An 18,354-nucleotide genomic window follows, 5' to 3' on the forward strand; every position below is an offset into this window, starting at 1 on the left:
CATGAATAGGGACAGCACTAATTCACAGTTTCGTAGATATCATGGAAACCACAAAATCTGGGTTTGTCCATGAAATCTGCAAAATTCGTGAAATCAAAAACAACAATCAAAAACTTAATAAAATGCTGGGTCCCAGTGGGAGCCAGTGGTTCTCACTGCCAGGAGGGGAAGGTGCCCCCCTTGCCCCTCCTTCTCTGGCATGGCCTCTGTCAATCAGTGCCAAGGGGCAGGGCCACACAAAGGGAAGTCAGCAAGCAAGATGGCTGCCTCCTTGTCATAGATTCATAGAAGTAGGGTCAGAAGGGACCTTGTAGATCTTCAAGTCCGACCCCCTGCCCTGCAGGAGCGAAAACCAGGCTTAAATAACCCCAGCCAGGTAGATGTCTAGCCTCCTTTTAAAGACCCCCAGGGTAGGAGCCATCACCACTTCCCTTGGAAGTTGGTTCCAGATCCTAGCCTCCCTGACTGTGAAGTAGTGCTTTTGGATGTCTAGCTTAAACCTACTCTCTAACAGCTCGTGGCCGTTATTCCATGATACCCCAGGGGGCACTAGGGGGAACAAGGTCTCTCCCAAACCCTGCTGGTCCCCCCTAGTGAGTTCATTGACAGCCAGCAGGTCCCCCCTCAGCCTTCTCTTGTGAAGGCTGAACAGGTTCAGGTCCCGTAGCCTCTCTTCGTAGGGTCTGCCCTGCTGTCCCTAGACCATGCAGGTAGCCCTCCTCTGGACCCTCTCAATGCTGTCCACATCCCTCCTGAAGTGCAGCGCCCAGAACTGAACACAGTACTCCAGCTGTGGCCTGACCAGTGTCCCTCCTCCTCCCCCCTCCGGGGGCCTCTCCGCCAATCAGCGCTGAGGGATGGGGCCACCACAAAGTGACCGTGGAATGAGAACTTTATGCTGTGATCGACTCATGAAAATTGGTAAGTCCCCCTGTGATTTCGGCAAACCCCTACAAATGAGTAAGAGGAAATGTTCTTCTCTCTGATTTTGAAACATCTAGGAGAGTTTAGATAATTTGTTACTGGGAAAAATAAGGGGAATCTCTACCCTGCCTTCTCCCAATTCTAGTGATTTCTAAGTTGGTTTGACTGGCAAGAAAATAGTTCATCGGTTAAATGCTGTGAACAGAATTCTTAGAACAACAAATTAAATTCTTGTATTGTTTCAAAACTACCTTTAAATTATACAAGCTGAATACTTATGCTGTTTGATGTATTTTCTTTTCTTCAGGAACAAAGCAAAAACATTTCTGATGTGTTCTGTTTATTTGTTTGTTTATGAACCGTGATCTCCATCCCTGGTTATGGCTGCAAGAGCTTTTTGTTTAAATAGGAAAAGGAATGGTTTCTTGTTTCCCCTGCATTAACCAATATATGCTTCTCTGGCATATTACAGGCTAAGAAAAAAACACTATGAAAGCCCTTAATTAAACTATGCATCGCATATCATTTTTCTGAAAAGTGCATATTTCTGTAATTTTTTAAAGATCAAGAGCTTCCACCCTGGAGAGTCTTCAAAAGTGGATGACTTTTTTAAATTCATGCCTTTACTAAGGTGAATACTGCAGTGGTCACCATGAACTGGTAATGCATGTTTTTCTTTAGGGCAAAAGGATTATTGATGAGGAAGGTGTTGAAAGCATCAATGACATGTTTCATGAAAATGCCATGTTGCAAACAGAAAACAACAACCTGCGTATAAGAATTAAAGCAATGCAAGAGACTATGGATGCACTGAGAGCCAGAATAACCCAGCTGATGAGTGATCAAGCAAGCCAGGTTCTTGCCAGAGCAGGTATTGTGCTTTTTATTGAAAGCTGCCTAATACATAATGAATTAGACAGCTAAACTCTTGCTTCTCAATTCTTGTAGGTTTCTTAGAACAGATCTCAAGTTGTTTTAACAAGTGTTCCCAGAAACTGAAAAGCCTATTTTTTCAGGGAAAGGCTACTTCTAACGGTTCTCATCATATTTCTTAGAACTTTTATTAGTGGAAATTATTATTTAAGGACCTGATCCAGCAGACCACTTCAGTATACAAGTAACTTTTAATCATGTGAGTAAATCTATTCAATAGGACTATTTACATGGTTAAAATTACATGTGAACTTTAAATGCTTTGCTTTGGATAGGGCCAGATTATAGAATAAGTGGACAGTGTTATGATTTCTAATGATTTTTCATAGGCTAATTGACTAGATTTCAAATTGCTTCATCTACTTCCTTTTTGCAAGAGGCCCAGACTGCTAGAGATGTAAATAGCATCAACATATTATTTAAATTTGTTATGTCTGTTATCAGCATTTTCTAAGATGGAAAATAAATGCTGGCAGTATGTTTCAAAAAGATTCAACTTTCAGGCTTGTAATTAATTGAAGAATTGCAGATAAGGCTTTGGCTACACTAATGCTATTCTTTCCCCCCCTTCAAAAAAAATCAAAGTGATTCAGCTTGAACTGGTGATCAAGCATGTAGAAAGCCCTAGAGTTTAGAGGCCTGTGTACTAATCCATTTTTTATCACTGTGATAGTTTAACTTGTTCTTCATCTTACTAGAAATTGACCAGTTTTCTGATTATATATTTCACAAAAGAATATATTCTGATATTTCACAAATAAAATAAGGAATCCAAATGACTGCATTATTTTTTTTATTAGTGTTTCCCTGAATCTATATTGCATGTGTCTAAGTAATGTTGTTATTGTCTCTCAAAGGAGAAGGAAATGAAGAAATCAGCAACATGATTCATAACTATATCAAGGAAATTGAAGATCTCAGGTACTTGTAAAGCAGGCTTGGGCATTTCAGGTCTTGCTTATTTATAAAAAATTTAGTGTGATACTACTTGTAAACTGCTGGTCTGTATGTTGTTGCTGGAGGAATTAAAACAATTCAAACAGGTTCTGCTAAACCAAAATACAGGTAACTTGATATAAATATTAGTATTTGGGAATATACTTTTATAAACTTATTTATAAAACTAGTATGTAAAAGTACTGTACATATTCTGTATGTAAAAATAAATTCTAATATGAATTTGTAGACTCCCATTCTCCCTCCCCATTCCTTGAAGATCTACTATCAAATAGTGATCTAGCCATAGTGTGTAAGCATGTGTAGATTAATAATTTATAGGACCACAGTATAAACTGGTATGATCACAGGGAATGTTAAACTGTTTCTTTCTATCAAGTGTGTGCATGCACATAATTATATTATATTATATTATATTATATTATATTATATTATATTATGTGCATGCACACACTTGGTAGAAAGAAACAGTTTAATATTTCCTGTGATCATACCATTTTATACTGTGGTCCTATAAATTATTAATCTACACATGCTTACACACTATGACTAGATCACTATTTGATGGTAGTAGATATAATACGATAGTATATGTGATGGTAGTATATAGTAAATATAATAATTTGTTGGTATATATAATATGTAGTGCATGTGTGCACATAATCTATACATGTATCTAGCCAGGGGATCAGGCTAGATGATCTGTTCAGGTCCCTCCTGACCCTAGCTGCTATGAAACTATGATGTCTACTGTAGCTTAGAATTTGTATTTGAAGTGCAGTCACATTCTTTCTTATATTCACCATACTTATAACTCCATGATACCTTAATTCCTTTTTTAAATATATTTTGCTATTAGAGCAAAACTATTAGAGAGTGAAGCAGTGAATGAAAATCTTCGACGCAGCCTGTCAAGAGCTTCAACAAGATCACCATATTTTGGGGGTCCTTCGGCATTTTCTGCTTCTATGCTTTCTTCAGAAAAAGAGACCATGGAAATTCTAGATATAGCGAAGAAAGATTTAGAAAAACTGAAGAAAAAAGAAAAGAAGAAGAAAAAGAGGTAGTGCTTTTAATATCCACATTTTATAGTGTTGGAAATTCAGGGTAAATGAAAGATCTGTTTTTAAGACTCAGTGATTTAAAATACATTTCAGGCGTTACACAGGACTGGGCTCTAAACTGCTGATCCAAAAAATACTTAAGCACAGCTTGACTGTGTGTGTGTGTGTACATGTATGTACATGTGTTAATGTACACACTTTCTTTCTATAAAGTTAATTGCATAGTTTTTGCAGAATGTTGATCTTGCATCTAATGCATGTCTTACCATTTTTCAAAATTACTCAGTTTCACCTTTAAAGCACAGATGATTTATTTTTCTTGACTTAACATGCCCAAAATTAAACAAGATGAAATCCCCAATATTTTACATAATATGAGTTGAAATGCAATTAAGTAGTTTTCCCTAAAAACTGTTGGGAATTTTTTAGTAGCTTCTGGAATGGCTTCTTTTGCTTTCTACATCTTCAGCTTTTATGCTTGTTTTAATTCAAGGCTTGCTTTCCTTCTTTCACTGAAATGCCATGCTTTATCATTTTCTGCTGTTTGGTTTCTAACCTACTGAAATGCTCGTAGACATTGATATAAATGCCTATTCAGACAGTAGTTAGTACAGCAAGGATCTGTTTATTCTGGTGCATTGATTAGACGAAATCAAAAAGGCCTTATTTCTGAAATCTTGCCTTTGTGCTTCAAATTTTGCTTCATTACCCTGGGTCATTCAAACTTCATATAAATCTGCTTACAGATATAAAATATTGACGACAATAGGAGCTTTTCATACAAGCAAGACCTACAGGATTGGGTCCCTTAGCTTTAAAACTTATACTTGCATGAGATGACTGACAAAAATCCTGGCCCCTCTTTGCAGATATTTACTTTCCAATGATAACAAGACATTTTCTTCTGCCTAGTTCTGCAGGGAACTTTCCTATTTACTTGGGGTTTGGGGCACACGTCTGTATCTCATGTCTTAATTAGAAGTACATTTATGTACTGAACACTTTGGTCTCAGCCCAGCAAAATATTTAAGTACGTGCTTAAAATGTAACCTTTGTGAGCAGATACTTTAAAATTAAGTATACATGCATAAGTTTTACTAGGCTGAGGACTAAATGCTTAACATTTTTTTTAGTTAACCCATAAAAATGGTGAAGGACAGCAGATACAGACAGTAAAACCCTTGTAACTGCAGCTGGATCCTAGCAACTATGGAGTTAGATTATATTTTAATGAATGCTTGTAGGATTTGAGTAGAGATCTATGCTTAGAAAATGTTGTACAGTACCTGATAGTCCTTGAAACTTTACCTGTAAATCATTGGGTCATGTATGTAGCTTTTAAAAGACAAAAACAGGAGGGAGGGGAACCCTGAAGGTGAAAAATATTGGTGTTTGAGGGATGATACAGATATGATCTGACAGGGGCAGATCGAGAGGGATTGTGCCATGCGTTCCAGCTCCCCCTTGACTGTGTCCACATGAGCTCTCGGTGCTGTCTGCTTCAGAGCCCAGGAGGTGAGCACTACTGTCACTGCTCATCCCTCCTTCCCCTGCTGCTGAACTCAGTGTGGAGGGGGTGGGAGGAGAAGCACAGACAGCAGCAGCATTCATCCCCCACCTTCTTTCTCCAGGCCCCGGGCTGTACAAAGGCAGGGCTGTCTATCCAGACCTTGCCACAATTAGCTGGTGAGTTGAGAGCTCACAGCTTATGCAGAGCTCCAGCAGGAGCCCAGACTGACCAGGCAATGGTCTCAAAGCTCACTGTTCAAGTGGGGCACAGCCAACAGGCCCCCCATGTCCTGTTCCTGGATCTACTGCTGCAATCTGATACTTGTTTATTATGGGCTGCTTCTATCTACTCAGTGAAATCTGAACTAGTATTCGGCTGTAGGGTCCTCTAGATTTTTTTCCTACTAAAATACCAGAAGTCAACAATGAATTAGCCAATGGGTTTACAAAAGGGAAAATAGCCCTGAATGTTTGCATGGGGATCCTTTACTCCTACCTTCAACAGTCTTTTAGCTCCTCTAACTATACTATCCCTGTTTACAGGTTTCATTCTGATCTGTATAACCTTTGAACATGAGATACCTAAAGACTGAATGTTACTAATACTAGTTTAGCTACCAGCTCTGCCCCATGTCACCCATTTCTACAATGCACTGTTTTAGTCACAAATCAAGATGATTCAAGGTGCATCATTTTATATGTGATATGTTTAAATTTCCATGTTAGCTAAAAGTCTACTTCTGAATTCAAACACCAATTTTAAATGAGAAAAGTTATGCAGTTCTTAGAATGTTTTGCTCTAATGATCATTTGTCATATAACCTTAAATCAAGAGAGCTAGACAGCATAAATCCTCATGCACCAGAATACTGTGTTCTCCAAACAATATGACTTAATCCCAGCAGATTCTGGGGTGCATTTTCCTTGCCTCTTTTCATTTTTAATCATAGCAATTTTGTATATTTCATAAGTTTTTGATGACTATTTGCTGCTTTTACCCTAAATTAAAGATGGAATATTAAATGGGGATTGGCATGGAAGTAAAAACTTAGTATTCTACTAGAAAGCTTATTATCTGACTTATTCAAAAAGAGGAAGCCTTATAGGAAGGCGTTAAAATAAATACTGTACTACAAATAAGCTTTAAAACAAATTTAACATGAGAGAATTATCAAATATTTCTAGTCATTTGAGCCACTCTGCAGTTATTAGTCATGCACCCATCTCCTGGTGTTATACATCTCTCATTTAAGAAAAAAATTGCTAGTAGAAATACTAGTATTTTCCCCATCCCATTGCTTCTGATGTGTACTTTTTTGTTAATTTTATAACAAGCAATGTGACACTTTTGAAATCCCTGAACAATAAATTATGATCTCTTGTTTTTAACATTTCTAAAAACTGAACAGTTGCAGTTATTAGGTTTAACATGGGTTGTATTCAGAATAAATTATTTAGTATCACTAACAGAAGTAGCAGTTTTTTAGTGCAAAAATTTTTATATGCCTGTAGCATATTGTAATGTAAACCTAGTGCATTGCTGTAGTGTCCTAATATATACCTGCAGATGTATGTTTTTGCAGTATGGTCTAAAGGCAGTACTTTTTGAAATTTGAAACAGTAAATGACCATAAAGGTCATTAGTAGAATAGAGTTGGGGTATTTTAAAGAGCAAAAAGAGAAATATTTAAAGTTCAGGCTTTTAAAACCATATTTGAAATAATTCTCAAAATAAATAAGCAGTTCATTTTGTCATGCAACCTGAAGTAGAGACAACTATGGCAGTTTTATGACAGACTAGTTGATTTCTTAAACTGGAAACTCTGTGTTAGGTACAACACCTCTTTTTCTATTTGCTTTCCAACTACAAAATGTATTGCCTTTTTACTATTTGTCGTCTGTTAATGGTATCTTTTTAAATTCATTTTAAACGCCATAAGCTCATGTATCATTTTTACCTTCTTATCACTTTCGCTTTTCACTGTCTGGTTTGTCCTTCATTGGCTTGGCCTTCCAATACTGTACCCTCCTGCTTTTGAAGGCTACAGAAACTTGAGGAAAGCAGTCGAGAAGAAAGAAGGTTGGAATATTTCCCAGGTTTTTAATTCACTGTCATTTCAATTAATTAGTTGGCATACATGAAAAGAAATTCTAGCAGTAGATTCATAGATATCTTTAGAGCAGTTTATTGTGGCTTTTCACAGCTGATTTCGGTTTCTTTTACCTTTCAGTTAACACTTTTGTTTGTAGTTGGGTTCTGGCTAACTCTGGGCTCTTGCACTGCTGAGCTAGTTGCACTGGGAAGGGCGACTGTAACCTGTGAAAATAGTTGGAAGATTAAATGTACAACGTAGATGTCTGTGCATGTTGTATACCCCCTTAATGGGGGGTGCTTCTCAGTAAGAAATGTATAGATGGAAACTAAAATAGGTCAAAGACATTTTTTCCCAAAGACATGTAGGGCTTGACCCTTCCCTCATTGAAGTCTGTGCAGAATTTCTTTTTTTCCACTTTGATGGCATGTGACTAAAAAAATTGGACTCATTTTGGTTCATCTTCAGCCAGGAAGGCTTTGCCAGACTAATTCATCATAGGCTGCAGGAGAGCAGCAAGGCTGAAGGTTCTAAACAGAAATAACCATTTTAATACTGTCCATAAAAATGAGCAAAGGAGCATTTTAAAGTCAAATGCTTATTTGTGTTGAAATAAATATTAACATTTCAATTAAAAATACAAAATGCACAACTAACGGTACAGAGCAGAGCTTTTTTTAAAATTAAATAATGCTAAAATACTGCAGGTATTTCTTGCTTAATATAACTGTTTTTGCTATTGTATCCTACATACTAAAACATGTTAATGTGTAGGAGAATTGGAATTTATTTTATGGGACAAATTTAGCAGTAGTTGTTGAATTCTGCTTATACCTTCCAAGTCCCTGAGGAAATGTACTTAACTCACTTGGAAAAAGTTCTTTAAGTCCTAATCTTTTGCTTAAGAAGGCAAGTTCTTTTTAATTAATGGCTGTCTATTTAATAAAAGGCTGCATGTAGACAGTGTAAAAAGGTGTTATTATAAATGGAGAATCTGTCCCAAAATCTGCAGTAAAATGACCACAGATTTACCAGATCAGGTTGATATTATGTATAAGGATTAAGGTAGGGACCAAAAGAAAAGGGAACCTGTAAAAACAGGATTGTATTGGGCAGCATTCAGTATTTCACCATGATGTCTGGAACAAATCTGGTTAGTGTCTTTTTTTTTTTAAGCTACCAACCCTGCAGATTCCAGACTGGAATCTGGCAGTTAAGTGTGTGTGTTTTTTGTTTTATTTTGTTTTGCTTTGTGCTTGATCAACAGTAATGATTTTACAATTGTAATTTGATTTAGTTTTGTTGATGATGCTTGAGCTGGAATAGAATCTATCTAGCCCTGTTACTCTCTCAAATAAAAAACAAAACAAAACAAAAGGTAAAAAAAAAAAAAGCCATTCTGACTTAAATAAATGTAGGTAGCAGATCAAAATGCAAGACCTGTCTCATTTATACAGTTACTTGTATAACCATAGTGTAAAGGTAACGTGCAAAAGTCAGGTTTCAAATTCAAGTGATGCTAACAAATATTCTGAGTATCCAGTTGCTAAACCAAATAACATTGACATTTTGGGAAAATTTACACTTGAAAAAAATAGCTTTGGTCCTGTGACATCCAGGTTTCTGCTCTAAGGCAGCATGGTACTTACCAGAAATCTCTTTTGGAAAATAAGCTGATCCACAATGGATCGAATGAGTGCCTTTTAAAGTATATTACATTGTTTTTTGCAAACAATTTCCCTTCAAAGCCAAATACATTTTTAATGAAAGGATATGTAATGTATTTAAACAGTTTACTGAAATTGCTGCAACAGCTGTTTTATCATAACATGTTGCACGCTGGTTATCCTATTAGGTTAAGATCTAGCCTAGGTGACAGTGGAAGCTGTAGCACCTGACAGAACAGAGTTTTATGTAGTGAATGTTCCTTTTATCTCAGTTGTTGGGAGGATGAAGAACATCATACTAGTGAAGTGATTGGAAATTACTTGACTTTTTGCAGGACATCTTTAACTTTTTTAATTTTATACTTGCATTTTGCATCACAGTCTTGCATTTAAAAGAAATAACTATAGTCGTTATTTTCTCCTATAGATTGTACATATTCTAATATACCAGTTACTTTTAAACGTTTATTTATTTGCCTTTAAAACATCACTGCAGTTCACAGTTTCAAGAAAGAAAAGAGAATAGAGACATCTAGTAATAATGTACAGTTTAAACAAAGCTTAAAAATAGGAGGCATGTAAAACACATGAAAGAAATGTAAGACAGACTATAGACAAAGAAAAAGTTGCATTTTGGCATTGTGTGTCCTACTGCAAATATCCCATTTGGGGTTCTTGTGAGTCATTTTTGTATATCAGTGCCTACTTTGAGCATTCTTTGGCATTCTTTGTGTAGATATCTAATTATAGTAATAATAATTTAGGATACTGTTTATTAATTTTCATGCCAAAGCTTGCAGATGATAAACAGCGTGGATGATTCAAATAGCTCTACAGTAACAGTATCTGCTGCATATGCATACCAAATGCACACGCACAGTATTTTGTTTGGTAAAAACTGTTGTGTGGAAAATGGGTGGTGCCATTGCCTAATTTTATTCAATTTGCCAAAGTTTCAAGTTTTCAATGATAAGACAAGCTAAAATTATATAAAGGAAATTGAAATGCAGGACATTATATTACCATAAGGAGGGGTCTGAAAGTTGTTTTACTCATGCTTAGCTTTGTACAGCTGGCTTGCTGGATTTTGTCTTTTTCTTTTCTCTGAAACTTTATTTTGATCAGTGCCAGAGGCAGGTTACTGCCTTAGGAAAACATACAGTTGTAGCTTCAATTAGGTAATGATTTGCTTATGTCTTGTACTAGTGCTAAAGAAGAGAACACAGACAATGAGCAAGAGAAGAAAGATGAAAAATGCCCTTCGGAGAGAGAGAACCATGAACTAGAAGCAGTGAGTATTTAAAAACTGATATAATGGTTTACAATGTGCCTGCCTCTGAAAAATCTGAAACTTGATCTGAGCATTAATGGGTGCTGCAGAAAATGTTTTAACTCCTCAATGTTTTTCTAGGAGGAAAGTCAAGAAGTAAGCGATCATGATGAGGAGGAGGAAGATGAGGAGGAAGATGAAGATGATATGGAAGTTGTTGAAAGCTCAGATGACTCTGATTCTGATTCAGATGAAAAGGGTGCCAGCACTTTAATTTATTTCCAGATTTTTAAAAAAATCTTGTTTATCTGATCGGTTTCACATTTAAGCACAGACAATATCCTTTCAGACTGGTCTGGTCACTTTTTTCCTTCTCCATGATGATTAATTACCATTTGTGCTTTTTTCCCCTCCTCTCCCACCCCTTTTTAACACAGAATAGTATAACAGATATCTCTCCGTAATACTATGTGACTTGTCTGTTGCATGCATTTTGTGTTGAGCACACTACTAGGAAATTTACATTGCATCTAATATTATTGCAAATGCTTTGATATTGCCTTTGTAACACAAGCAGAAGCCATTTGACACTTAACTGTTGCAAGAAGCTTTTTATTTACAAAAGAAAAAAAAAGCTCATAGTTAATTTTACAAAGGTCTATTTTGAAGACTACAAGCAGTGAGAATGAAGTAGTATACAGCATCTGCAAATTCTGCTTGACTGCCCAGCTTGGGTAGAGAGAAGCCTTGTATGTAGTACTGGTACAAGGTGCAAAAAGGTCATGTAGACGCAAGCTAAGATTGCATCCTTTGCAGGTTTCAAAGTCAACTTAGCTCAGCAATGTGACTTATGAGAAGTGGTCCAGGGGGCATTCTGAATATGTGGATTTTTGCCTGCTTCAAAAGGAACTTCAAAAGGGCAGAAGTTGAAGTGTCCATGGCTGGTAACTTCATTCTGGAGCACAGCCCATGAGCAAGGAAAAGTTCTTTAGGCCAAAGAAATGTTCAGCTTTACAAACCAAACTGCAGTCAGTGTTAGAGAGGCTTACCTATTCCCTTGGTTGAGACAGCTCTTTGCTTCTATGGAGATTGTCTAGCTTTTCAGCAGCTGGAAACTGGAAAGAGACCCCATTCCAAGAGTCACCGACCAAGTGAGACTTTCTCCTTATCTCCTTCTGACTTTAAAGCAAAAGATTTCTCCCATGCTGGAGCTGATGGAAATTTTATACAATGTAAGAATTCTGCGTGGTAGGACAGGGGAATTTGGGGCACTGTCAGTAATAAGAGTAGCAGGTAAGGAATTGTGAAACATGAGGAGCCATGAGCTAATTTGTACTAGCTTTCTTACCATCCTACAGAATGTTATGGTTCTCAGCATTTGGCATGTGGGGTTATATATTTTTGTGTTCCTCTAGTAGTAGCTGAGCCTGCTGCAGATGGAGTACTTGCTGCCTTCTGCCACTGGTTCAAAATTTTTCAAATCCTTGTATGCACCATTACATAATTGGCGCAAAGTTATACTAAAGAAAGCATGAAGTACATGTCTTGCACAGAGTGCATTCATTTCTTGAGTATATAACTAGCTTTGTCAAACCAAAATTATTATATGACTCAACAAACTAATGGCAATTTTGAAATAAAACCATTTTGTGTGCAGTGATCATGTACTACATAATCACCCTACCTTGCAACACAGGCGTTTCAGTGAGTCACAAGCTTGTGGAGTTTCTAACTTTGTCACTGACTTGCATTATGGACAGCCATTTTGCTGCTTTTTTCTAAAACACTGTTGTATATTAGGCAGTACAGGTGTGCTGTGATTAATTTTTTGCTGAGACAGCTGGCATTGGTTCACTTAAGGGTATAACTATTTGCTGCCTGGATGAGTACAGTATTTGATAACTTATGCTATATCATTTGTCTCTTTGGAAATCCATCAGTTTTTGGAATAATGCTTGTGTGCTGTTGTGTTTAAATTGTTCTAAAGTTGAAGGAAGTATATCTTTTAGTTCAGCAGTTCTCAACCTTTTTAGGCTTGAGGCACTCCTCAATAGACTTGAGGCATCCCTTGGAAAATGCCAGCTTAGATTTTATCTATTTATTGACTGCAGAAAAATAATAGAGCAATTCTTCTGTTACAAGAACTCAGAAAGAACATAACAGGTCAGAATGTTTTTAATCTTATAGGTCCCTATGTGAAAACCCTAAGTTTATCGTATGAGTCATGTATAGGTGTTTACACACTTAGTTAGTTGCTAATGTTATGTAGCACCCTGTGGAGCCTTTGAAAGGATTTCATAGCATCCCACAACATTCTGGTGCCCTGGTTGAGAATCGCTGTTCTAGGTATTTATATAGCTCTCCCTAACATAGTGTAAGCACCTCTATTTACTTACTATTTTTTCTTTTGTTTTAGAGAATTATCAGGCAGATTTGGCAAACATCACTTGTGAAATTGCCATAAAGCAAAAGCTGATAGATGAACTAGAGAACAGCCAGAGAAGGCTGCAAACTCTGAAAAAGCAATACGAAGAGAAGCTAATGATGCTACAACATAAGATTCGAGATACTCAACTTGAAAGAGATCAGGTTCTTCAAAATCTGGGTAAGAAATATAACTTAGACCCTTTTGTGTAAGATTAGAAGATGATTAATTCGCTCTTTTTTCCATAGAAAGAATGATACTGCAACAAAATTAAGAGGAGAAATTACTTTTTTAAATTAGCCAGTTTGCTACAACTAACTTCTGTTTTTCACGCCTGGTAACACTATGTCGTGGTGGGTTGTGTTTTTTTGTTTGAAGACCTTTTTCATTATTGGTTGGTGCTAGAATAACTGAACATGTCTTCAGCTTTCTGGGAATTGTCATACCTTTTAGTATCTGAATTAGTTATATTCCTCATTCTCTGTTAAATGACGGAAGATCCAAAGCCATATCAGGATGATTCTGTGGTACAGTCAGTGCTCTGCTCATTTCAGGGATGACTATCTGGTAGCTTCTACTTTAATTCTAATTGATCAACAATTTAAAATAATATTATGGTGTTGCACAAAGTTTTAGTATGTTCTACTTTGCTTTAATTTTATTTAAACATTTTTACAGCAGTGCTGAACAAACCTACACACCATAGACTTCCAATGGACTTGGCACATCTGAAAATCAGTCCCAAGGTGTTGCAAGTTATAAATACCACAATTGGGCTTTTGGTTATTTAAAAAAATGTCCTTAAGCTACACATGGGAAGGGAACATTGGTATCCCCTATCTCTGTGGTGCTCAATCTTTTGTCCCTGCAGGTCAGATGAGCTGGGCAAGGCTGGTCCATTAGCCAGATTGATCCCTGGGTACCATGTTTGAGGTCTGGGACCTGAAGCTGTCCCATCCCACCTCCACATGCCAGGATTGGGTTCTGAGGGCTCAGTGCTGCTCCCTCTTGCCCCATGCACTAGGACTGATCTAAAGGGGCCTGACAACACTCCAGTCTCTCCTGGATTGATCCCTGGGGGCCTGGTGCTGCCCCCTTCTACTTCAGCATGCTTGGATTGGGTCCTGGGCACCAGATGCTGCCCCTGGCTGGCCATGCATGCTGGGATTGGACACCCAAACTAGTGTGCTGGGCCCAGGTCTCCTCGGGGGTCTGGAAATGTAGAGGTGGGAGAGCAGTGTCACCTTTCCCCTGTCACTAAACTTCTGGACCCATGGGGAGACCTGCAGGCTGGATATCATGAGGCTACAGGCTGATGGGTGAGCACCCCTGTCCTAACCAGACCCACAAATTTTACACTAAGCAAATAACGAGATATTTCCTTTGCCTACAAAACATTGGCTGTAAAATGACAGAAAGGATCACTTTCAGTGCAGTGATTAAGTTAGTTGACTAGCATCAGCCATATTATATGAGTGCCAGATGCATGGGTGGCTGTTATGTACAGAGTAAGGACTGTGGGCCTACTCGTATGGTCCGTGTAATCAGTACAATGCTTGGAATTTCAGTGGTCATTGAATGTTACTTGTTATGTGCATGAGAGTTGGATTTAATTCTGTGTTCCTTGCTTGTAGGAGCTGGGAAATTTCCATTCACAATTTATACAGTTCTTGTACTTGAATAAAGTGAAAAGAATGATGTGTGAAGTGGACCAAACCTGAATTACTGAGCTCTTTGCCTTAATTCATCAGCTACAAGTGACAGCTGGCAGTGGGCTCTGACTGAAGACTTGCTGTGTAGACTGTTGGGCTCCTGGCAGACATTAAAACAATGATGCAGTTGGGATAGGAGAAATTTTACACCCATTCCCCATCTCAAACATCGTGGCTCCTGGCATGCTGGATTATCAGGGCTGAGCACTGACAATTATCTTCTTGTTGGGCCCAGCTGCAACAGTATGAGGTTGGTTCCAAATCCTGGATTGTTGGCCCAGCTGCACACATTGCTTTTAAAAGTCCCAGGGCACCAGAACCTGGAATCGGGGAGCCTCTCCCCCATCCTAATGTTTCTGTGCCTTAGGACATCTAAAAAGCATGGTTCAGCCTGGCTCCCTGCAACCTGGCATTTTAAAGTGCCTTGACTTGTGGACCTTGCAGGAAAGACTGCCAACCTTCAGGGGTTGCCAGGTTCCCAGCAGCCAGAGCCCCTCAGCTTTTCCTATGAGAGAACCTTGTAACTCGCTTTCCCAGCAGCCAGTTCCAGCATTAGATCTAGGTCCTGATGTTGACCCTCATCCCCATGCTAATGCTAACAGTCATCTGATTGTCAGCATCAGCTTGGGGATGGCACATGTTCAGTTTATGGTGCTGTAAAAACATTACACAGAGATTTTCCACATGTTTTATGGAATATCTTTGTGGCTGGTTTGCCACTTTTTGTGGCACCATAAATTGGCTGAGCATGTAGGGATGTTACTGTTTATGGTGCAACTAACATTAATCTAACTATAATTGTAATGTATGCCAGGGGTCTTGGTCCTAGACTGTGGAAACTTGCAGGGAAGGAGACAAGTAATTTTTTCACACCCACAGCTTCTAGAGTTCTGTAGATTCTTCAGAGATTTTTGGAAGAGACATCCACATTTATTCTCACTTGAACTTCATTTCGTCTTAGAGTTTTTTGTTCAGTGCACAAGTTACATCGAACTAAAGATTTTCTTAAGAATCCATCAGTGCTTCTCTGTAAATAAACCGAAAAAGGAATCAGAATTCACCTTCACAATCTATTTCTTGTTCATAAGTGTTTGGATGAACTCTAGTATTATTCAGGAAACAACAGTGAGCTTGGAGTCTCCAATTCCTGTGGCCTATTCAGGGAAATAATTCAGTAGTGCTACAGACAGTTCTTGGTTTTTTGTTTTGTTTTTTTAGGGGGGAGGGGGCGGTGTTCAATCCTGCTTTTGCCCAGTGCAAAGAGGTATAAGAAATGTAGACACTTAAAGACTGATAATGGTTATACATGGTGGTGTTAATACCTTTCCTGGGTCTATGGAAGTCATAATCCTGGGCAAAAACTTCAAGCAGCTTGGAGAAAAGGAGCAGAATGGCACCAAATTAAATGCTTACATTTTATGGGAGGCTCCTGCTGAATGTAGAGGGAGTAGCCATCTTTCCTGGACTGATGAAGTAAAGATGTTCTAAATGAAAACAGATCAGTATTTCTCTTTGTCATATAGGTTCTGTGGAGTCCTACTCAGAAGAAAAGGCAAAAAAAATAAAGTTGGAGTATGAGAAGAAGCTTCAGACCATGAATAAAGAACTGCAAAGACTTCAAACAGCTCAGAAAGAACATGCCCGATTGCTTAAAAATCAGTCTCAATATGAGAAGCAGCTGAAGAAACTGCAGCAGGAGGTGACTGAGATGAAGAAAACGAAGGTACTTAAGAGTTTTGTATCCTTTGCTCTGTGACAAATGGTTTGAGATCACAAATTTGTTTAGACTGTACCACTTAATAGCCATTTTCTTGCTCTCACTTGTTCATTCAGATGGATAAGGATAGAATAGGCCTGGAGATTAAGCTATGTTATCCAGAAGGTGAGGTGGTTTCTGGAGGTAATGGCTGGAACTCCTTAAGGCAAAATGTGTAAAGAACTTTGTGCTGTTTATTCCCTGTTTGTCATCACTAAGCTCACAGTGGTGATTCTTTTGGTGCAGGTTCGCCTGATGAAGCAAATGAAAGAAGAGCAAGAAAAAGCCAGGATGACTGAATCTCGAAGAAATAGAGAGATTGCACAGCTGAGAAAAGAGCAACGCAAACGAGAGGTGCTTTACAAATTGGAATGTGTATATAGCTTTCCATACAGCGGTGCACATTCCCAATATGATGCAAAATGTATCACATTTCTTTCCTGTACAAACACCCACTTTTTAAAATACATTTTGATTATATTGTGGGAATTCCAGCTACTGTTGTTAAATGGTAACTATTCTAGAAAATAAATAAGGCCTTTTCAAGGATATACAAGTGACATTGTATTAATGTAGCCTTGCAAAATTATGCCTGTCTGTCCTTCAGGCAAGTAATTTTCATAGACTTATTGAGAAATTATAGGGCTGGAAGGGACTTATAAGAGGGTTATCTAGTTTGACCACCACTGAAGGCAGGAACTTGCCTGCCCAGATGGCCCCAGATAAACATTTGTTTGACCTATACACAAAAGCTTCCAGTGACCGATAGCACAATATTTTTAAGTAATTTGCACCAGTGATTAGCCACTCTTCTCATAATATTTTTTCCTATATGTAACCTAATGTAAAGTAGAAAAGGATGTTTCCATACCCTCATTCTCTAGGATTTTATATTTGACTGTGATACACAAACAGGACTGAAGTATTTTCTTTTATTACAGCATGATGTATACAAGACTCTTTAAACATTTGTGAGATTTTCTTTTTTTAAGTGAAAAGCTATTAATGGCAAATGATGAAGAGAAAAAAAATATCATCATATTTCCCTTATTTGTTCCCAGCATCAACTCAAACTTCTGGAAGCTCAGAAAAGAAATCAAGAAGTTATTCTGCGCCGCAGAACAGAAGAGGTACTGTAGTAGAGTGCTGTTTTGTCCTATCAGAGCATAAAAGATCCTTGCATCATTTGCAGGGATAAAGTCTAATTTTCAATGCAGCCACAGGTGACAGTAGTGTGTCTTGGTGACTGTGTATTTCAGGTGACAGCTCTTCGTCGGCAAGTAAGGCCTATATCTGACAGAGTGACTGGGAAGGTGAGTCGAAAGCTGAGTCTGCCTGATCATCCCATTCAAGAACCAAGTTCCAGTGTGGCACCAGCAGATTATGATGCATCAAGAGCTGCAGCCCAGCAGAAAATGAGAATTCCTGTGGCAAGGGTCCAGGCATTACCTGTAACTGCAACAAACGGAACCAGGTAAAGACAAAAAATAAAAATGCTCTTCAAAATGAGTTAAAAATATCCCAGGTCAGACAGTGTACAGCAGCTGTTCAGATTTAGTTATATCTTGTATTTTGTAATATGATGTCATCTTTAATGGTCATAAACTGGCCATATTAATATCATTAGGAGCAGAATTGAACCCAGTATATGGTTAAACAATATAAATTGGTGTCACAGGAACGGGTAAGCTTAAAAATGTGAAATTCCTAAATAAAATCACTGGACTCAACAAGCTGTCCTCAGTTATTCTATACCCCTGGTATTCTTAGTAACAGAGTGAATTTTTTTAGGACTATCAAGTGTTAAATAACAGATTTATGGATAACCTCTTGTACTTTGAAGCAGACTTGCTTATTTAATTGAAATTGGTCTTCAGATGATAGGACACATTTATAAACCATTGTTTGGAGTTCTTTGGTACTTTGCATGGAATGTTATGGGATTTGACACATTTTAAAATGCTAAAGATTGTTGAGTGCATTTGAGGAGGACTGGTTACATGTTAGTGGGGTATTGAATCAGGGCTTTTAAAAGATTCTCAAA

The 18,354-nt window shown here is 37.9% G+C and overlaps 1 protein-coding gene across 9 annotated transcripts in view; it reads left to right on the forward strand.

Moving 5' to 3' along the window:
- Positions 1-18,354, forward strand: part of KIF21A (kinesin family member 21A) — a 139,768-nt gene that overhangs the window by 78,400 nt on the left and 43,014 nt on the right. For all 9 annotated transcript variants that reach the window (XM_090042056.1, XM_090042055.1, XM_090042058.1 and 6 more), the window contains 10 exons: positions 1,606-1,795; positions 2,715-2,778; positions 3,674-3,877; positions 10,354-10,438; positions 10,559-10,676; positions 12,834-13,022; positions 16,078-16,277; positions 16,557-16,664; positions 17,372-17,440; positions 17,570-17,784. In XM_090042056.1, coding sequence (XP_089898182.1) covers positions 1,606-1,795; positions 2,715-2,778; positions 3,674-3,877; positions 10,354-10,438; positions 10,559-10,676; positions 12,834-13,022; positions 16,078-16,277; positions 16,557-16,664; positions 17,372-17,440; positions 17,570-17,784 — 1,442 coding nt within the window. The remainder of the gene's footprint in view (positions 1-1,605; positions 1,796-2,714; positions 2,779-3,673; positions 3,878-10,353; positions 10,439-10,558; positions 10,677-12,833; positions 13,023-16,077; positions 16,278-16,556; positions 16,665-17,371; positions 17,441-17,569; positions 17,785-18,354) is intronic.

Source organism: Crocodylus siamensis, chromosome 4 (genome assembly GCF_052110815.1).
Source record: "Crocodylus siamensis isolate JL-2025a chromosome 4, ASM5211081v1, whole genome shotgun sequence".
Classification (NCBI taxonomy): Eukaryota; Metazoa; Chordata; order Crocodylia; family Crocodylidae; genus Crocodylus; species Crocodylus siamensis.